The 22,461-nt window shown below is 43.9% G+C and overlaps 1 protein-coding gene across 1 annotated transcript; it reads right to left on the bottom strand.

The window, feature by feature from the left end:
- Window positions 1–1,571: 1,571 nt before the first annotated feature.
- ncaph (non-SMC condensin I complex, subunit H) lies at window positions 1,572–15,194 on the bottom strand. The gene is made up of 18 exons (XM_083912315.1): window positions 15,083–15,194; window positions 13,298–13,520; window positions 13,019–13,109; window positions 12,830–12,922; window positions 12,001–12,118; window positions 11,670–11,812; window positions 9,645–9,834; window positions 9,372–9,457; window positions 8,250–8,449; window positions 7,516–7,661; window positions 7,245–7,351; window positions 6,839–6,958; window positions 6,636–6,743; window positions 5,704–5,847; window positions 4,815–4,925; window positions 4,568–4,644; window positions 2,988–3,063; window positions 1,572–1,744 (listed from the first exon to the last, which is right to left on the bottom strand). The coding sequence occupies exons 2-18, from the start codon at window positions 13,513–13,515 to the stop codon at window positions 1,685–1,687; spliced, it is 2,088 nt and encodes a 695-aa protein (XP_083768441.1). The 5' UTR covers window positions 13,516–13,520; window positions 15,083–15,194; the 3' UTR covers window positions 1,572–1,684.
- Window positions 15,195–22,461: the final 7,267 nt, after the last annotated feature.

Here is a 22,461-nt window from a genome sequence, read left to right as displayed (position 1 = left end):
ATATCTATATATTTTAATATTATTTTATATAATTATTTTTGTTTATAATATATTTAATGACCACATCTATATATCAAAATATTATTTTATATCATTATTTCTGTTTAAAATATGTTTAATGATCATATCTGTATATTTTTAATATTATTTTATATAATTATTTTGTTTATCATATATTTAATGACCATATCTAAATATTATTATATATATATATATATATATTTAGCATTTGCCCACATTGCGCCACGACAATTGCAGTTTTATTTTGAAGGGCTTTTCCTTTAACTTCCTTTATTGTTGTACAATACATGGCGTCCTACCAGGTGTGTGTTGGCTGTCTGCTTCATCACTGAACCCTGAAGAGAAGCCACAACTATCATAATCATTATTAATAATCAGGACATGTGTGTGTTCTTCATGGCTGCACTGAGTTTTAAGTGAAGTTGTGTTTACAAACAAAGAGACGTAAAAGTGTAAAGGTGTGCTGGGAAAACCACACTAACACTGATTTGCAGTGAGCCTTTAACAAGCATAGCTCTGCTGTCAAGCATCCAAATCACCATGGTTACATGGTTATGAGCAAACTGACAGGCAACAAAAACAATAGTTATTAAACAGGTAACAGGAAGTGGTTCCTCGCGGGGGCAGCAGCTTTAGCAGGGGACCCCAAACTTCCCTTTCCCGGGCCACATTAACCAGCTCTAACTGGGGGATCCTGAGGCGTTCCCAGGCCAGTGTGGAGATCTAATCTCTCCACCTGGTCCTGGGTCTTCCCCGAGGCCTCCTCCCAGCTGGACGTGCCTGGAACACCCCCCTAGGGAGGCGCCCAGGGTTCATCCAGACCAGATGATCCTGAACCACCTCAACTGGCTCCTTTCAACACAAAGGAGCAGCGGCTCTACTCCGAGTTCCTCACGGATGCTGAACTTCTCCCCCTCTCCCTAAGGGAGACTCCAGACCCCCTCCTGAGGAAACACATTTCAGACGCTTGGACCCACGACCTGGTTCTTTGGGTCATGACTAAATAAATCAATGACAGTGAACTCAACTCTGCCAAAGTACTGTTGGGACCTCTGTCTCTCTCGGCTGACGGAGTGACTCCTCCCTGTCCTGCAGCTCCTTGACGTAGTGATGACAGACAGAGTCCCACCCAGCCAGCTGCACCGGCCCTGACCGACCGGTTCCACCTCTACCTGGGAAGACGGTTCATTACCTGCTGTCACGTCAGACGCCTTCTTTACTGCTCTGAATCACAAGCAGCTAAAAATAATCCATTATGTCCTTTATGTTGGACTACTTGCCCTCAGGCATTAGGCGAATGAAACCTTGAAGTGTGGGTTCAAAGGCTTAACGATTCAGAATGAACTTCTGCAGCACGTTTTAGAAAAGGCTTTTATTTTGTGTCACAATAAACATGTTTTGTGCCGTGGTTGAGACAAATATCTACACAGAGAAGGAGCATCGAGAGTACAGAATAACAGGAAAAGGTAAAAGCTATTCAAGGAGTAGAGGCAGACGTGAGTTTGGGAGAGTTCCTTATTTTATACAGTATTTTCTACAAATTGAAAAACACATGAAATCTAAAAGAGAGAGACATTAGATAGTATATAGGGAAGAGTAACAGAGATGAGCAAGTAGAAACAAGCAGCGATTTTCCATACAACATCCCATCGTTCGTTTCTCCTCAGTGTCCTTGTCTGATGATGATATCTGACATGTCGTCGACCTTCACCAGCTCCAAATTCTGTAAAAAAACAAAAATATACTGCATATTTCTCAGGAAACAGGAAGACGTAAATGTTGATAGTTCAGTTGAATCTGTACCACCTGGCTCCGTCTTGATACAATATGTAGCCATCGAGTTTTAGCATATCATACATAGTTGTAATTTCCTTGCAACCACGCGTTGATATTCCTTCCACTGCACCTCTGCCGCAGTAACTACCAAGGTCCTTTACAGAGACCATTTCAGTTACTCATGTTTGTAAGACGTAGAAAGCTCCAGACTGAACATGTACCGTGCACCTTAAAACCTTCAAATGTCTCAAAAGCCGACAGTGCTCCTTATAACCCGGTGCTCCTTATATATGGACCAATATTGAGCCACAACAGGTCTCGCAACTACGGTGAGCAGCCGCCGACTCTATTTTCCCCGTAGAAGAAGTAACGCGCGGTGCATGTTGAGAAATACGACTGCGCGAAGCGTGCCGTTTCATTTCCATGTGTGTGTTTGTGTAAAGAGCCCAAAATGGCTCCTGTTAAGAGACACGCTTACGACGCAGAGTTTACACTCAAGGCCATTAGTCACGCAGAAGAACACGGGAATAGAGCAGCAGCCAGAGAGTTGAACATGAACCAATCAATGGTGCGGAAGTGGAGGAAGCAACAAGACGACCTCCCCTGACTGTGTTGTTGACGTTCCCTTTAGCGCAGCTCCATCTAATGGATGCAGAACGTGACCCCGGCCTCGACTGGAGCGTCTATTCTATGCGCCTTATAAAGTGGTGCGCCTTATAGTGCGGACAATACGGTAGTTAGGGTTCCAGAAAGATCCTGGATTGGCTTAAAACACGTCACAGAAGTAACAACGTCAGACGTCAGTTCACTAGAAACAACCTAAAACTTGGACAAAAACTCAGGTGACTTGGAAAGCCGTGTGTTCGTTCGACCCGTCTGCCACCCCGACCTCCTCCTCGTGCTGAGTTTGAGTCTGTGTTCACGTCTAGCAGGCTACCAACTCGTATCTACCCTTCAGGTCTGACTGACAACAACTCGACTTTAGCGTCTGTTCTATGCGCCTTATAATGCGGTGCGCCTTATAGTGCGGAAAATACGGTTATTGCTTTCTACACATTTTCCACTGTTCTTTTATTATATATTCTTAGTTTTAGATTTTATTTCAATAATTGTTTCTCTCAACTTTGACCAATACGACAATGCCGTTTCTTTTTTGCCTAATTAACACGCAGACATAGAACAAAACTCACCTTCTCGTTGGCGAGATGAAGCAGAGCGACGAAAGCCAGAGGCACCGACAGGTTCTGAGCCATCGTGTTGGGCAACCTGGACGACAACGAAGGGACAGAGAGAATACACTTTACATCAATCACGCTGGTCAAACCTAGCTCCTTAAATGAAGTGTTAGTGTCACTGCAGGGTTCAAATGGTGCAAACTTTCCCTGTGACCAGATTCTATACATACACTTATTAAACTATGTAATGTCATTCTGCAGATGTAACTCTTTTTCACAAGAGTACACAGTAGATACACTGGAGAAGAGACCTTAGCAGCATGAGCTCAGTGCCTTAACTTACTAACATAGGAATTCTCTGCTTAATGCTTCTGCTTGTTAGACGCCTGTAACGCTCTATTTGCAGGATTATCCAAACAATCAATAGGCCGCCTCCAACTCATTCAAAATGCAGCAGCCTGATAGAACATACGCGTAAATTTGAACATATTACTCTGGTTCTGAAATCCCTCCATTGGATTAGTTGTTTATTCTTTGTTCTCTTGTTTATACTGGCAGCACTAATCTCTGCGTGTCTGGCTCCCATCTCTCAGTGGATGTTGACACGCCACCTGAAGCTCAATCTGGACGGAGACGCTCTTCTTTCCGGGGAAGACGTTTTCCATCATACAGCAGAGTTCTCTCTCTACTCTAAGACTCTAAGGTACCCGGGGGCGACACTGGACGACCAGCTGTCCTTCGCTGTCAACGTAGCTGCGACAACCTGCTCCTGCAGATTCATGCCCCACATCATCTGGAGGAAGCGTCTGTTCCTCACCCAGAGGGCAATGCGGGGTTTGATCCAGGCTGTTGTCATCTCGCATCTAGACTATTGCAACTCCCTGCTGGCTGGTCTGCTTGCAAGTGCCATCTGATCTCTGCAGCTCATCCATTATGCAGCAGACGCTTTGGTCTTCAACCTATCAAAGTTCCCCCGCACTACACTGCTCCTGGTGGCAGCTTGAATCCAATTCAAGGCACTGGTACTTGCCTACCACGCTGCGAATGGCTCAGGCCCTTCCTAAATCCAGGACATGGTCCAAACATAGAACCTAGCCCATCCACTACGCTCTGCTACTGCCAATCGGCTTTTTACCCCCAGAAAAATCGGTTTGTTGTCCTGACTCTAGCAGAAACCCTACTTACCTTCCATCGCAGACCGAAAACTCCCCTGTTCTGACTGCACCTTGGTCCATATTTGATGATGAAATGATTATGAATCAAGTATATTCATGTATATTGTTAAAATGTCTCAAATGTAGCTCTCAAAGTCGCTTTGCTGTGGTTAGTTCTTCATGGCTGAATGCACTTTGCGTTGGATAAAAGGGTCAGATGAATAAATGTAATGTCATGAAGTGGAGACACACTGTCCATCTTTATATTCAGTCCATGGGTTAAATGGACACTTCCATATCCAAGTAAAGACCGTGATTAACCAACGGTGAAAATCCGCTCATATATTTGTATGCCCTGCTCTTGTGTGGAGTGCTTTTCAGTCATTATTATTCCTCATTAGTGCTGCTCCCTGGGAGGCATGGCAGGAGGTTTGCTGGTACCTTTGAAGCAGCGTCTTTGTGGTCTGACTAAAGACTTTCTCCCCACACACTTCTGGTTTCTCCACAGTGTCCGCTTCCTGCATTGAGACATTAAAGCATAACGAATAAAATAAGACACAGCTAAAGCTCTGATTGGCTCATTGTTTGTTTGACAGAAGAGTAGAGTTTCAAAGCTAACACTGATGAATTTATCATCATGTAAACCTGCAGACAAAAAAAGCTGATACGGTCCATCAGTGTAATTTACCTCTGTGGGTTTTTCTGGGCTGTCGGTCAGAAGAGTCCACATGCTGTTCTTGAGTCTTCTCATGTCCATCTTCTTCGCCGTTTTAGCATAATTGATCTCAATCTTGTTGACCTAAAAAACAATCAATAATGTAAGTACAGACATGTAAAAAGGAAAGTAAAACTTCAGTTATAAATCAGTCCAGTTCTTAAAGAGTAGACTAATACATACAACCTTCAGGCTTTAACTGTTTTGTTGCGTTCAGAGTTAGCGACTTTAATGGATGTAGGTAACTTTGTAATGATAGTGATGTCACTGCAATTATACTGTAAGGAAGACATTTTGAATTCTCAGGGAGTATAATGTAGTTACAAGCGTGTGAAAAGTGTTTCCTCAGGAGGGGGTCTGGAGTCTCCCTTAGAGAGAGGGGGAGAAGTTCAGCATCCGTGAGGAACTCGGAGTAGAGCCGCTGCTCCTTTGCGTTGAAAGGAGCCAGTTGAGGTGGTTCAGGATCATCTGGTAAGGATGAACCCTGGGCGCCTCCCTAGGGAGGTGTTCCAGGCACATCCAGCTGGGAGGAGGCCTCGGGGAAGACCCAGGATCAGGTGGAGAGATTAGATCTCCACACTGGCCTGGGAACGCCTCAGGATCCCCCAGTTAGAGCTGGTTAATGTGGCCCGGGAAAGGGAAGTTTGGGGTCCCCTGCTAAAGCTGCTGCCCCCACGACCCGACCCCAGATAAGCGGTTGAAGATGAGATATAATGTAGTTGTAATTGTAGGCACTATGGTGAAAAGTTGCCTAATGTGTCATACAAATATTATTATAGAATTTTTTGTGCAGAGAGATGTTGTCTCAAAAAGCCAAGACACACCAACATCAACTGCCCTACACTAAAATCCTGTTACTCACCCTGTGGGGTACAGGCACCAGATCCTCTTCCCCATACGTTGAGACGCACTCTACATCTTTCGAGGTCAGAGGTAGACTGTCACCTGAAGGCAGTGTATCGTCCGAACCACCAAACCTTTCAACATCATCATCACTGTCGCCCCCCTGAAGAGGAAGATGGACAAAGAAATGGACAAAGGATAAAGTTTAGTTCCCTTCAAGTACTATATTCGGTTCAGAGGCAGCCAAAAATAATTAGAGTGCATCAAAAAGAGCGTAGGCTGATGAATCTCTGTGCGGCGTAAAGATTCTCCATGCTCACACACTTAATTAGCTGGACTCGAGTTACTTTGAAGGGACAGAGACAGTTTTCTCTTCAAAGTATCCTGTGAATCCATCGGGTATCTCACAGACACAGAGCCATGCTGTACGAATCTGGCCACACTAAGGGCGCACTCACACTGTCCTTCCGCACCGCGCCCTTTTGCTTTAGGGTCCTTGTCCAGTCCTGCAGTAAACACTCCACCTCCACATCACACCAACGTGAACCTTTCGCCGCCATTGTTGTTGTTAAATGTCCGCGCATGGTCCCTCCTTCTATTTTCTATGTCCCAACAGGCGCACATAAAATGACGTCAGAACCGTTGTAGGCCTCGTGCTCGTACATGTGCGCACGCTCGTGCTCGTACATGTGCAAAAGCGCTCTACAAAAGCACACCTCTCTAAGACGGGCTGTGGACGGCCAGCTGGCCTCAGTTATGCGAAGAGCGGTTGCACTCACACTGGTCAAACGCACTAGGCTTGACCCGAAAAACCTGTTTTGGCCCGGTGCAGAAGGACAGTGTGAGTGTGCCCTTAGTGAGAAACATTTAAACTCTTACCACTCACCCCCTACTCCTTCGATAGAGAATGTCTGTTAAAATACAGTAAAATCAAATGGAAAGTGTTCAGACCTCAAGACCTGGACAGAAGTTGGCTTTGTCATTGGCGTTATTGTAGTCGTAGTCTCCGATGCCCTCTCCAAGCTCTCCAGAGAGCCTCTTCTGACCTTCTTGACTCAACTAGAGTAAAGAAACAATACACAGATCATTCTTAACTCTGTATTCAGTTACAGATACTCAGGCCTTGTCAGCTGACAGGAGTAGTGAAGGCTCACTGAGTTGGAGGGCTTGAGGCTGAGCTGGGAGAGCGTCTCTGGGGGGAACTGGAAGTCTGCTGGCAGGGTTGTTTTCTTAGTGCTTGCACTGAGGGCGGACTTGCTGTTGGTAGTGGCAGCCTAAGATGGGAAAGCAGACAACGTCAGACACAGGTCAGATACACTAAAGACTGTTTTGGGTTTTCCTACACATTTTAAACTCACAAGCTTTTTTAATTTCATGTCTCTAGAGATTTGGACTGTAAAAGACCAATGGAGCCAAACATCTGTCAAAAGGAAAAGTCCAGCACATCTAAAGCTCGCTAATTAACAATATACTGCATCATGTTTGTTTAATTAATTAAAAAATGTGTTAATTAGTGAGATTGTGTTACTTGCTAACTATGCTGCGTGTGAGGGTTCTTACCCTTGTGGTGCGAAAGTAGGTGTCAAACTTTACATCATCGTTGAAGTCTATTTCAAAGGTCTTCTTGGGCTTTCTTTTACGTGGCTCCTTGTCGGGCAAATGGTCCACTACAGCAGGTGAAGCACATGAAAACAGACAGGCAGATAATTGTTACTCTGCACACATCGAGCAGGGGAGGACCAGCATTAGGCTGTTGGAGGAAATGCCTCATTTATCCCCCAGGTGTCAGTTGTCTCTAATAATAATGTGGTCAACCATGCTTTTCACTCACACTTGTGCTTTGGCTTGAACTGCCAGTAGCCGGGTCCAGCCCACGTGGACATGGTCCTGGGGCTGAAGTAGGAATACTCCCTGGGCTCAGAGGACAGCTGCAGACACATGGTGGTGATGTCTCCCTCTCCGATGGGAATCACATCCCTGTTACACCGTCACACCAGCGTGAGAAACCATTCAAATCAGCAAGCACATAGACACTAATCAGCCTTTTCTAACAGAGGCTGTGAGAGTTAGATTCAGACCCATTCAGTACAGCCTGATGAATGTAATACCTACTCTCCTGGTGATCACAGACATTAGACAGTTACTTTTGTTTTTACATTTCAAATTTGCAAGATTATGTAGACACTAAGAAGAGGCTATTTACATTCTCTCATCCTAACTCAAGGTACGAACAGAATAAAGAGAGTACGAGGAGAAAAAAACAAGAAAGAGTACAAAAAAGAGACAAAGAGACACACGGAAACCTGAACCTGAGACTATATAGTGATTGTTGCTGGTTGAAAACTTAACCCACTACCTTGCCTGGAACTTTTGTTGGTCTCAAAGGAGACTTTACTGCAATTTCAAAGCTTGGGATCAAGTATTTCTATTCTATTGTAAAGATATACTAAACCCCAACAGAAACAAATCAATTAATGAGATCCGGTTTGGTAAAAGGAAGAGTTCTTCTGCCTATAAGCCGAAGACAAATATCGCATTCGACTGCCCTACAATCCATTATCTTACCTCCCTCTGTCAGAGCCAGAGCCAGACGCCTCACAACCCTCCTTGTACTCCTTGTGTTTCTCCTCACAGTCACCCTGTCCCTCCTCATAGTCGGCGTCAAAGTCGAGACAATTGTCTTCTTCGGGCTCCGGCGCGGGCTCCGCATTCACGTCAAACACATGCTCGCCCTGCTTCATCTTGTCCAGGAGCTGATTCATGGTCTGAAAGGAGACGCACAGTGTCAGTCAGTCAGTTACTGTCTGTAAATAAGACCATATGGGTGTAAGGCAGTGGATCCTAAGACACAGTCCAAAGGAAGATTCCTGGTGGCCGTTGTAGCATCTTGACATTTAAACAGAAGATATGCAGGTGTTAGGTTAATTGATGTCTCTAAATCACCCGTAGGTGTGAATGGTTGTCTGTCTCTGTGCGTCTCTATGTGTCCTGTGATAGACTGGCGTCCTGTCCAGGGTGGACCCCGCCTCACGCCCGATGTCAGCTGGGAGATCGGCTCAAGCCCCCCCGCGACCCCGACAGGGACAAGCTGTTGAAGATGAATGAATGAACTACCAGCCGTTGTTTTTTGTTGTTGGCCAAGTTCTTTGGCATGTCAGGCCCAAAAGTGGTGTCGAGAAAATATCTTAATTAATGGGCACCAAGGTTGTTGTCTGGGGATTCTCACTGAAACCGGCTTCTTCTTCTTCCAGGGAAGAATAACTGCATTTTATTAGCATGTGTGTCGGCATACTGAAGATCAGGACTGCCACTCCATCAAAAAGTCAAGTCATGTTGAATGAACATAATAGGTTTTTAATCCATTTGAATGCATATAGTGTAGTGCCAGTGCAGAAACCAAAGTACTTTTTAGCATGGCTTTGCTCGCCTGTGTCCTCCAAAAGGTCAAGATGAGAGTGACCCAGCACCCTCTGCTGGACCACAAGGTAAACTTCTTAAAACCTGTTGCAACTATAGAATATACATTTTGGATCTGGACAGGTCATTTCAGCTTGAAATCATTTTCTTTCCAGCTCAAAAGGTGAAAAACTTTAAGAGGAGTTGCTGGTTTAATAAACTGAGAAATATTTAATCATCCGTCAGAATACTTTAGAGTATTAGACCTGGTGGTTAAATGGTTTCTCTGACCTGCTCAGGGTTCCAGCTAGTGAAGGAGAAGTCCTGCAGCGAGGGGCAGATGGAGCTTTTCTCCTCCTGGGAGCGTTGAAGTCCGGCTGGCAGAAACACAGCAAAGAGACATGAAGGTTTGGCATTTCTACTGAGTAACAGCTCAGAAGACGATACACAGCTATGCGGCACTACGGTTCAGACAAATACTTAGTGGGACATTGTTTAATGACTAACTCATAATTTATGTAAATGAAAGAAAACACATTTCTGGGCATGGTTAATGGCTTTTACCCATGAACGGGGATGCAGGGACTGCCTGTGCAGGGGGAGGAGAGTATGAAGGTCTGGACTGCAGGAGGGTCATGTGGGAGGGAAACAGCAGCTCGCAGCGACTGTTCTCACTGAAGAGAACGGACAGGAAGACCCCGGCCGTGCTGCTCTCATCGAAGGATGAGGCCATCCGCTGGAACATGGGGTCCACCTGGGTGGGTAAGGACAGTTGATCACGGTCACAGTCATATGATAACACCACTGAAGTCAAAAAATACAACTCCAAAGTAACATGTCCTTCATTTATGTTATCTGAGCGTGAGGATTTGTCGGGTATATAGAGGCGAGGCGTTCATAGTGGAGACCAGATATACATCTCCTGATGCTCCCAAGATGATAGCTAAGTGACCCGTGTCTGATAATTTATTTGAATCATCAAACATGCACTTATCATCAGTCAGAAAGTCAGCGGATATAAGGCGATTATGGCGTGGTAAGCAATGAGAGAATGATATGCTTTAACTTCAGGGATATTGCAAGGTTTAAACAAGGATATGGAAGCCATTAGCCAGCCATTAGGGTTATTTGCCTTTTCAATTTAAGGATTGGAAAACAATACTCTAGAAAAACATAATCCTTCAAAAGAAGAATCGCTTTAATTAAACTGAGAGACGCATGTTAATTAACGAGTGTAAACGCAGAAACACTGCAGTGCTGTGCCTTCATCTCAGCTGAGAACGTGAATGTCTGAGCAGTCTGGTGTGTGTAGAGGCATCTGTGGTTACACTGCAGCGTGTGCAAAATCAACTTTTATCAGAAATACTTTAATAAATATTTTTTGTTACAAAACTCCCGATATACAAACAACAAATATCACACAGACTAAACATATATTAGAAAAAGAAATCATTGTTTTTTTGGCCGGTGAGCGACGTAAATCCACAAGTATGGACAGGGAATTTCCTACCCAATGATATACCATAACAACATATGCCACAATTTCTGGTAAATCAATAAATAGTCCATATGAAATAACCACATGGTAAAGCCTATTTTTATGCTCCTGTGTAAAGGAAATACCTGAGAAACTAAAAGTACAGAGTGATTTCTCGTTCTATCAATAACTTAAGTGCAAAATCAACACAACAGTTTCAAGTGTAATTATAGAGCAGCTGTACACTGGCTGTTTACATGCATGCATACAAATACTTTGATTTAAAGCAAAACTGCAAACTTCAAAAGATATATCCTGAAAATATCACACAGAAACGATTTAGATGACATGACTGTATAGGATGATACTGTGAGGGTTATAAACACCAGAAACGTTCAGAAACGCAGTTGGCTGCAACGAAGGCTCTGCTGCTAGTCTCGCTAAATACTCTCAGCACACAGCGGAGCAGAGGAAAGACGGGTGACACAGGGATAATGCTACTAGTCACCTGCTGGCTACCAACGGGCTCTGTTGTGAACCACAACGTGCTGATGGCTTCAGAGGATATTTGGTTATAGGCTTCAGTAATACTGCTACAATTTCCCAGCTTGGGATTGATAAAGTATTTCTATTCTACCGTTTCACCCTGACTGTTCGCGGTGAAGTTTGCAGGAAGTGATGAACTGTAGCCATGGTGTGTTTAATGTGGCGTGAGCACTGTGCTGGACACCATTTCAAAATAGCCTTTTAAATGCTTCATTTCTTGTCAAAAACCAGTCATACTTAAACTTTGGAAGCAATTTAGCTTCATGTGCTTTGATTGTTTAGATCATGGGTGTCAAAGTGATCCAGTGAAGAGTCGCTGTGGCTGCAGGTTTTCATTCCAACCAATCAAAAACACACCTGATCCAACAAATCAACTGTGTGAAGACAGTTCAGGTGATTGAGTAAGTCGAGTCAGGTGTGTTCTTGCTTGGTTGGAATGAAAACCTGCAGCCACAGCGAGGCGGCTCTTTACTGGATCACTTTGACACCCATGGTTTAGATGTTTAGAAATGGGAGGGGTGTCATTCGAACAGATACTGTTATGTAAAGGTACTATAACACCATACCTCACACTTCCTCTCAGACTCGGCGCTATTGATGTTGCTCAGGTTCTGCTCTACTGTCTTCTTAGGGGGTCTCTTCTTCTTCGCCTGCTTGGCCGTCACTGCTTCAGCCCCTTCATCACCTTCGTCCCCACCCTTCTGGGCGTCTGACAGGTTGAGAGAAACAAAAAGCAGACAACTTCAAATACAGGAACGATGTGGGTAGAACAAGATTCACAGTCTGTAGGACTGCCCATATCCCTGCATTCTAGCTCCAGCATAATTCAGTGTATTCAAACAAAAGTCCAACAACACACATGCAAGTAAAAGGAAATCACGTTGCTGAGGCTCTCACCTTCTCCGGGTTTGGTCTCGGCCCCAAGGCCACCCAATACCCTATAGGCGTCAGCATGAACAGCATCCACCCTCACTGCATAGATCTTTGTACTGGCATCCAAAGTGCCGGCGGCCACCTTTAGGACGGACACACAAACACAATTGTTGGGTCAAGTTAATTTAATTTATGACACCTAATAAAACAAATCACAAATTTGCCTTAAGGGGAAATGCAAACACCATACACACTTATACACACACCTATACACTGGCAAATAATGCTGTTTGGAGGCAATCCCAACCCACAGTATTTGGCGTACAGCTTCTTTAGCCCATGATGCTGCAGACGTTATCTGAATAAGTGCGTCTATTTTTCATCAGATAAAATGCCATGGTAGACAGCATGATTTAAGACTCTAGTGCTCTACTTCACAAGATTTAAGACCTTTAAAAGTATAAAACTTTAACACAACCTGCAAGCACTTTATCCAACCAGGCCAGAAAAGGTATGAGACATCTGATTCAGCTTCATTAGTTTAGTCAAAAGTCAAGCCTGTGAATACTCTCATTTTTCCAGGTCATCGGTATCCTCAAAGCAATTTCTGTCAAAAATTTCAGTTCATGTGCGCATCTGACCAGACTCAGCCAGTCCCAGCCTGGTCCTGGTCCAGTCCCAGCCTGGTCCTGGTCTAGTCCCAGATGTGTACATGAACTGATGAAGCCCTTGGATGAGAGGGGAAACGTCTTCCTGACAAACAACCAAGTCCAGTTGCTTTTGACTGAAATTGCATTGAGTCAAAAGTTAAAAGACTTCAGCTCATAAAGTAGATTATTAAGAAAACTCAAACCTTGAAGTTTGTGACCTCCGAATCCTTTTGTTTGAGAATATCAGCCATGTAATCGATCAGGTGCAGACCAAAGGCATTTTTGGTGGTGATTTTCTGCCAAGGAGAAAGAAAGAAAGAAATGCATTCATCTTTGAATTTTGCCCCCTTGTCTTACGTAACAGCAACACTTGAAAAAGCCCATATACTCACATTCTCAGTGGAGAGTTTTATGCAGGTGGAGTAATGCTCGGAGATCTGTGCATTTGAAAGCTTGGGCACAGCAGCAGGAGTCCCTGCCACACTGCATACAAAAATGAGATTACCTTTGAGCTCTGAAGCGACATTGCAGGGCTGGCAGACACAAACTGGCTGTTGATTCTAGCATTTAACTGTTTTAGAAATCAAAGTTGCTCAAACACTACCAACTCTACATGCCAAGTCATCATCAAAGTCATGTTCGAAAGCCTGTTCGTAAGCGTACATGCGTACCTATGAGACCCAGTGTCATTGAAGGAAGAGTCATTGGCACTGTGAAGGTCAATGACCCTTGATCTCCTGCGCTGACGTCGTTCCTGCTCATCATCATTGCCGGGGAAGGCTGCCAGCAGGGGGGTGCTGCAGGCTGCAGGGGACGACACGCCCTTGTTCTTCAAGGACGCCGCCCATCCTGAATGTATCCGGGAGACTGGTGTGGAGGCTGCACTCATCTTAGCTGGAGACGGATAAACACACAATCAAAGAGGATCACATGTTGACAAAGGTTCACCTTCAAGAAAACAATATAGTATCATGCTTATTCTGTATTTCAAAGTATAGAAAAGCTGATATGATCATGGAAACATACTTGTGATGATCAAATAATTTAAGATATTTTTGCTTCTATTGTACAGTTGAATTTTAAAGCCAAGTTGGACGCCCCTTGCTCCTCAGTGAGCTGATACAGTAGTTGGCCATATGTAAACATACAGATTCAGAATCTCATAGGAGACGAATCCTGACTGTCACATGCTTAAGTCAGTAATATTATATATTATAATGTTTTTGGGAGTGCATAAACTGACACCAGTTTTGGCGAAATGGGACGAGAACCACCCAACATCAGGCATAAATGTGAAATGCTTAGGCTTTGGAAAAGACTTGTTAAGACGTCTGATCACAGGCTGGTTCATCCCCGAGTGAAGGAGCTAAAATCTATATTTTATATGAGACAAATTACTTTGTCACATTGAAGAGATTTCATTTGCTGAACCCAGGTTTCATAGGGTTCAACATAAAAGGTCAGTTGACATATGGGACAAACCAAAAGTAAGAACATATTGTTTAATAAAAGAGTGTAACAGTTTAGAGCCCCCTGTAAATTATAATTTAAGTAAAGGCCAAAGATCACTGTGTGCACAGTTATGCCCAGGAACGCTCGGACAGGTTCAATGATCCCCAGAGGAAGATGGGCTCTGTTTGATGTGTGACCTGGGTGAGAATGAGATTCATTTGATGTTTTATTGCCCAGTTTATGATGATTTTGTTTTACTAAAATGTCTTCCATTAATGCTAATTTATTTTGATTCGAGGAATATAAAAAAGGGGAGTTTTGTAGCCTGGGAAAGAAGAAGGAATATCTTGAGATCGAGCTGTATAATGATCTGTATTTTAAATATAATATATTATATGGTGATGTCTTATAAACCCATGAGGGTTTGAAATGAAACCATGTTTTCTGGAAAGGTGAACACTTTAGTTAATGCGTTTGGACAAAGGTTGGATATGTTTCAGTCTTGGCTGTCGACCTTTTAAAGGCACTCATGTTAAATATCAACGATATCCATCTCCTTTACCTTATTCCACCAACCTTCTCCACCCACAGAGGATGCCAGTACTATAATACATGTTTGTTTATGTAAGTGCTGCTTTGTGGATCTTTTTAAATACCATCCTATCTGATTTAGGATAATGGCAGCAATGCACACTCGCACATAAACAAAAGGGACTCCAGCGTGTTTACAGCCTCAACTTTAAAACTATTTTATAAATATAACGCTATTTTACACTTCTAATAATATCTGACACGTTCAACCCAAGCAAAACAACCAAAAAGCACACGTTACCCGAGCTTACACGTAGCTATTACACGCTAATTCTGGCTACATGCTACTTAACGTAAGCAAAACAAAGCTAGCTTCGGTTAGCAGGTTAGCATTAGCTACATAGACGTGATGTGACTATAACTACTAGCTAACTTGTTTTACTGACACACAAGAGCTTTACTAAAATACTTACTTGGTCAACACAACGAACCTCGAAATGTCTAATATCCCAGGTGGCTTTATTACGTCTCGTTATAAGTTTTAAAAATGTATTGTAGAGAAACAGAGCACGCACCAGAGGAAGTTGTAGTTTTTCTTCCTGTTCAGCGTTTGAATTTTTGCGCCGAACGGTTTACGTAATGCGTCATACGTCATGACGTTAAACCACGCCCACGCATGTGTTTTTCGGAATGACCCAAAGTTGGTGTGACTCTGAGACATCTGATGTGTTTTCTGCAGAACTAAACCATAATAGCACTTATACTAATACTTATACTATTACTAATACTTCTATCATAAATAATGATACTTATATTTTATACTACGCTGAATATTTTACAGGCTTTCACTCAATATCCTCCATGTAGTCACACCAAAACATGCAAGGTCTGTACTAAGGTCACTTCTGTTTTTGCACTATTTGTTCATATTTACTTACTTACTTACATTAGATATTGTTATTGTTTTGGTGTGTGTGGTTCACTGGGAGCAGCTGCAGGAAGAAGAGACCTGCTATAACGCTCCTTCACACACTTTGGGCGAAGCAGCTACAGCTATATTCAGATGTGTGAGGTAAGATGTTTGATTATTTTGCTTCTTTCCCCCCCAAAATAATGGTAAAATCAGTTTTCCTCCCAGGAAACACATAGTCCTTTTCCCATGGGATCCTGACAGGGTTTGTCTTTTCATCTGAACAGAGCTACCACGCACCTAAAATACGCAGCCTACTGGTTCTGTTCCATACAGTTTCATTGTTGGATCTCACGGACAGGCAAAAAAAACTGAAGCCAGGGATGCACAGCCATGCATTCATTCATTCATCTTCAACCTCTTGTCCCTGTCGGGGTCGCAGGGGGGCTGGAGCCGATCCCAGCTGACATTGGGCGTAAGCTGGGATCGGCTCCAGCCCCCCGCGACCCCGACAGGGACAAGCGGTTGAAGATGAAGATGAATGATGCTTTCTTATATGATGTAAAAGTAGGTGTTTATGTGATGAATGCAGCAGAAATGATGGTTTAGGGCTTGATGCTTCAGTTGTACCATTCCTGATGGGATCTCTGCTCTCACTAACGATTCCTCCCTCTGACCCGCCTGAAACATTTAGGGAGTGTGTTCAGGTGTGTGTGTAGCTGCAGAAAGGGTCAAAGGACAGAGGGTGTTGTATACTGTACAGAATGTAAAGCCCTTTAAGGCACATTTGTGATTTATGACTGTGGTGGAGCAATCTGATCCCAATTGTGTTGTGGTTCATATCCTATCATGCTGGCTCGACCTCAGCGAGTTGATTCGGAAATCAGTTGCAAGTGCTCGGAAACGAAACAGTTCAGTTTAGAAATGGTTGAATGAAAAATAGTAAAAGGGGATTTACAACTGTCACTCCGATGAAGTGAGAAAGAGCATCAAAGGAGGAGAGGATTGGTTCCCACATATACGACTTCAGGGAGGGAAACAGTGAAACAACAATGATGAAAGGTGAGAAGGACTTTCAATACTCATTCTGTGTGTGTGTGTGTGTGTGTCTGCTGAATGCTGGAGGCAGTGGTGTGCCCTGTGGCTGCAAATGAACTTGCACAATTGATAATAAAAAAAAAGGCGTTGATAGCTCTCATAACCACTTGATACAGAATCACATTGCTTTGACGCAGTGACATCATTTGCATGCACATTTCCTTTCCTTCTGAGCACTTGATGAACTGACGATTTGATGAGCCGTTTGATTGTCTGAGTGGTCCGTTCCTTCATCAGCACATTTATTAGGAAAGTGAAGTGAGGCACTGGAAACACGGCAGCAACAGCGTCCTTTATGAGCCTGATCAGGAGGGATACAGAGGGGCTGGAGGGCACCCAGCCATGACTCAGTAAAATAAAACTATGTTGTAGTTTAATTCACAGCCGATCAAATCAGGCGTCACTCCCACACACGCGTCATTTCCACAGTCCACAAAGACAAATTACACAGACAATGAAGTGCCACTCATGTGATTTTAAATATGTCGGATTGTAGATCCGATAACGTGTCGTAGCTGCAGCGTCCCTTTACCTTTACCAGCATTCAAGAGATCTTCACTCTACATCTGAAAATTAAACGAGGTAGAATGATTTTACTTTCATGCGTATCAAGTTTTTTTTTAATTATAGACACGCCGTTTACACCTTGCCCCTGGGTGACCTACTGTCTCTTAGAGGTTTCCTTATTCTTCTTATTCACGTTTCAGTGGAGAGTGAAGGGGTTTTAGATCTAATTGTTGTGGTTTGTGTTGGATCAGGACCCAAATCCACGACTCCACTCTGGTTCAAAGTGCAACAAAACAGACTGTAATGTTCAAAAAGGTGCGAGGTGGTGCGAGGTCCCAGGATCCTGAAGTCACCAAGGAGTGCGTGGATGCAGGTGGCGTGATGTGAGGTCCGTTTTAGGGTAATGGCGATGCAGTGAGAGAGCTCCGGGGAGCAGGGAGCAGGCAGGCAGGTCCAAAGGCAGGGGGGGAGGAAGCAACGCTCAAGACTGCACAGCAAACACATTAATCTGAAGCAAGGTAGCAAAAACACAAGGAGATTAGCTTCACAAGCTAATCACAGAGCACAGGGCAAAAATGCAGAGAAGCCAGGATCCAAACCACCACGTAGACTGACGAAACGATCTGGCGATGAGCAGGAGAGAAACCAGTGGCTTTATGGGAGACTTGATTGTAGAGTGAGTTCACCTGCCGCTGCCTGTGGAGCAGAAGCCGCGCCCACATGCACACACAGCACAGACGGGGGGAGAGACACAGGAGGAATAATACAGACAGGGACACAAAAACACACACACAAGGAAAACTCAGGGCTGCCACGGTGGAATCATGACACTAATTCTCATAATTGAGAAGTACAAGTCTCTCTTAAGCCCATGAAAGTGCATTAATGACCATTATGCAAGTGGAAAATAATGTAAATTTCTTAACAATGCCATAACAGAGGTCGCCTCTAGCTCACCTGTGTGCCTCAGTCCTGGACAGGGGCCTGGGTCAAAATCTGACCTGCGGCCCTTTGCTGCATCTCATCCCCTCTCCCTCCCTCCTTACCCATCCCTCTTCTGCTCTATACAATGGAAACAAAAGGCCCAAATATATAAATATATATATAAAAACAATGCAGCAATAATTACAGATGCTAGATTAAGGATACAATCTAATGAAATGCTGGACTGTGGCACATTGTGATTATACTGTATTTGCTGTTATTCACTGACAATAAATACTTTTATGACAAATGTATTTCCACTGCATCTGACGTATGTGTTGCAAAAGTAATCGAGTGGATGAGTGAACAATGAAAGCACAATGGCTGCTCACTAGGTGGCAGTAAAAAATAAGGCTCCATTGCGGCAAGCACCAGCTACAGCACTGGTGTGGCATTTGGGTAAAACACTGTCTGTCACATTTCCTCTATTCATTCTCCAGGACACACTCTCCTACCCCCCCCCCCCCCCCCCCACACACACACACACACACACACCCTTTCCTTTTTTCTTTCTTTAGGATCGCTTCCTTCCTGTCTTTGCCTTTATCATTCGATTGAGCCCACAGGGTGTCTGCTGGCTTATTGCTGTCTCTGAGATGTGGTAATGTCAGCCATGTTTCAGCCGACACAGAGACCAGTGGGATCCAGGCTGTGAACCCTGATGATGGCAACTATACTGCTGATTCATTTCACTATGTTTTGCAATAATAATAATAAATCCAAATGTCCTTTTCCAGGTGAATGCCAGCCCACAAAAGGTTCTGCTGAGGCAAAAATATGGCTGTGTTCACCCACTGTTCGTACACATGCCTACGGAAAGTAATGCAGTGTAATTCATATGTAATCCGCATATTTATTACCGTCAAAATTACGTCAGGAACAAAGAAGGAAACCAGGTAACGTGGTGTAAGAGCATCAAAATAGGAGCAGACTAGCTCCTGGTGACTCAGCCAACAGGGATGACTGTCGTACAACTGTAAAACAATTTACATAAAGTAATTGACTCCTGTGGGAAAAGTCTAAAGTCTCTCAAATCTTGTCTTTAGTTCAAGTCATGCTTCTTTACAGATTCGCAGAGCACAGCATGACCACAGAGGAGCAGGAGATGGATGTAAAGCCTTTACTAGACTTCTGTGTTTCCAGCTCTTGGGACCGTAATTATGTATGTGTGTGTCAGTGAACGAACCCAAACACCATTTATCCTTGGACACAAGTGTACGCTATACTGTGTATACATCCTGACCTAAACTACAACACAGCCAAACCCTCTGTGTGTGTGTGTGTGTGTGTGTGTGTGTGTGTGTGTGTGTGTGTGTGTGTGTGTGTGTGTGTGTGTGTGTGTGTGTGAGCTGAGAAAGAGAAGCACGTCAGTGTGATGTATGGTTATGGCATTAAAACTGAAATGACGGATGTGTGTGTTTGTGTGTGTGTGTGTGTGTGTGTGTGTGTGTGTGTGTGTGTGTGTGTGTGTGTGCCTGTGTGTGTGTGTGTGTGCGCATGTGTGTGTGTGTGTGTGTGTGCTGCACTTATGACAAGGAACTGACAGACAGGCTCCAATCATAACTGCTAATGTATGCGTACGTGTGTTTGTGTGTGTGTGTGTGTGTGTGTGTGTGTGTGTGTGTGTGTGTGTGTGTGTGTGTGTGTGTGTGCGTGCGTGCTTGTGTGTGTGTGTGTGTGTTATGTGCAGGCCCTATATTCAAACCCCACACACATAAACATAAGAACATACGTACACACAGTAGTGACAGCATGCGGCGGTGCCAAACAAATGAAAAGCATTCATCTCTTCAACAGAACCCTCCACTTGTTTTACCCGTCTGTGACCATTTGATGGATTTCCTCTGTCTGTTCATTGATGGGAGCTGATAAGAAGTATTAAATGACTCATCTTTCTCTGCCCTCTCTGCTTCTCTGTAATTTCTTTACTCTGCTGTTGTCGACACTGAACATTTCTAGCATGAAGCTATTTTTAAAAGTCAAACGATGTCCTGTTCATCTTCGATTGGGCCATCTTCTACATAAGCGCGCTCTTACCCCGGACTCAGACGCTGGCACTATGCTCTTAAACCGTTAGCTCAGGGTTAATGGGACACTTAACTTATAGCACACTCAAACAATATGCAGTGCAGTGAAGGCCTATACTTGAGTGCATTAACTTAAAGTCTGCCGGGCAGAGGCGTGGGTCGGCTGAGGTCCAAGTAATTGAAGGAGATATATGCAGTGTGGCGGTCCAATGCTTTTAATAAAATTACACAGCATGGGTGTGCTGTGGATGGGCACACATGGTTGTTAAAACGAGAGCAGACTGAAGCAGAGATCAGGGTCAAAGAATAAAGTGTTGGCTGTTTTAACATGTCGGGGGTGTGTCAGATGTGCCAGGGTCAGGAGTGGGAGTGTCACAGAGCAAATGATGATAAAGGTAAAAGTGAAATGGAAATGAATATAGAATAAATTACAGAATAAAAAGAATAATCCTTTCAGTTGTTGTATTGAATGTCTTTGGTAATAACATCCCTAACTGCTCGGGCGCCGGTCACTGGCAGCCCCCTCGCTCTAACATCTCTCCGGGGCGGCAGTAGCTCAGTCCATAGGTGACTTAGCTTGGAATCGTAGGGTAGCTGCTTCGAGTCCCTGTGTGGACCATGTATGGAGCTCGGACTGGTGGCTGGAGAGGTGTCAGTTCATCTCCTGGGCACTGCCGAGGTGCTGTTCAGCAAGGCACCGAACCCCTAACTGCTCGGGCGCTGGTCACTGGCAGCCCCCTCCTGTCCTGTCTGTGCATGTGTGTATTTAGGGCCTGTGTGTGTAACATGATTAATAATAATCCCCCGTTGCGGGATAAATAAAGTAATTCTTCTTCAATGCATTTCTGAACAAAAATGAGTGAAATATGTAATTAACGTGCAGTTTATGACCAGGAATAGTGCAAATGTCGGGTAATTTTGACAATAGACATCTGAAAGGGTTTATAGCTCACATGACACACGCCGCTGCACGGATAACAAGAAAATAAATAAGGTAGAGTTTGACTGAATTAAGGATTATCCCTTTAAGCTTTGTTCAAGGAACGCTACGTGAATGACTCACAGAGTAAAGTACGGTTTCTGCTACAGAGAGCTCTGTGTCTTACATTTTGCAACCTTTTCATTTGAAACAGCTGAGGCCTGGGATCGTCAAAATAACCAGTCACACCCCCAAAAACACATACACATACAGTATACCGACCCACAGATGTGTGCTTACACATGGGCACATGAGGCAAACACGCGTCATGTGCACACACAGTATATGTAATGTATTTCCACATTAGTATTGATGCAGTGTTTACTTGGGAGGCAGCCTTAATCCATAAAAAATGAAATGAATTACCAAATTTATGACATCCTTTCAAGTATTTTCCTGTATACCGACGGGGAAGTTGAAGGTAAATCGAGCACACTCTGTAATGGCCCCACAGAGCTCCATCAACAACATCTGAATAACCCAGGAGTGCTTTCATGAATACTGATGGCTCATATCAGGAAAGCAGGTGGCAGTCAAACTATTGATGTGATTCCTCGATTCCACTGATTGGAGGTGAAAAAAAAACTGTGATAAGCACGACTGACATGAGCTTATTTACTGTCCAACCCGGGATTCTGCTTTATTGACCCGCCTGCGGCCGATCATACCGCCTGGGATTTATTGATGAAATAATTTGTCTTTTCTTCGGCTGTATTGGAGAGGAAACAGGGGGCTTTATGTCCTCTCTTTTTACTCTGTTATTACAGAACACACACACATCAGCTTAATAGCCTAAGTGCACTATTAATTCCAACATCCCAGCCCATTAATATGTCCAACATTACTGCTTACGGCTCCAACTTAGGGAAGTAAAGTTTATTAAGTATAGCAGCTTTTACAAAGCAAGTCCAGAGTAAAGTTGTAAAAAAATACGATTTAAGGACCAAGTGACATAGAAAAGACTCTTCCTTTTAATCAGGATGCTGTGATCGACAGAACTAAGAGCTGCGCTGAGATCCAGCAGCACCAAAACAGAGCATTCACCCACATCACAAGACATCTGTCATGATCTGGTTCTGTCGGTACCCTCCTCTCTTCTGTTATGTGTGAGTTTGTCTCCCCCTGTCTGTGTTTCCCTGCATGTTCTCTCCCTCGTCTCTGTGTAGGTCCGGTAGGCGTTCCCCCAAAGCTGCAGCCTGTTATGCTGATTACCCCAACACCTTAAATACCTGAAGCTGACAGGCATGCAGCGCTGGACCGTCGTCGACCCTCTATTGGTAACACTATTCCCCCTTTCTCGTTGTGATTTTCACGCTCCCCGTAGTAAGTTGAATTAATTGATTAGTA

Source organism: Echiichthys vipera (genome assembly GCF_963691815.1).
Source record: "Echiichthys vipera genome assembly, chromosome: 4".
In the NCBI taxonomy this organism is placed as follows: Eukaryota; Metazoa; Chordata; class Actinopteri; order Perciformes; family Trachinidae; genus Echiichthys; species Echiichthys vipera.
This window is presented reverse-complemented; position numbering and strand designations above follow the sequence as displayed.

Coding starts and splice junctions, on each gene's coding strand:
- ncaph (XM_083912315.1), bottom strand. CDS start 13,515: ATGAGTGCAGCCTCCACACCAGTCTCCCGGATACATTCAGGATGGGCG. Junction 11,813..12,000: donor CGAGACCAAACCCGGAGAAG/GTGAGAGCCTCA, acceptor TCAACCTGTCAG/ACGCCCAGAAGGGTGGGGAC. Junction 3,064..4,567: donor ACAAAGACGCTGCTTCAAAG/GTACCAGCAAAC, acceptor GTTGTCGTCCAG/GTTGCCCAACACGATGGCTC.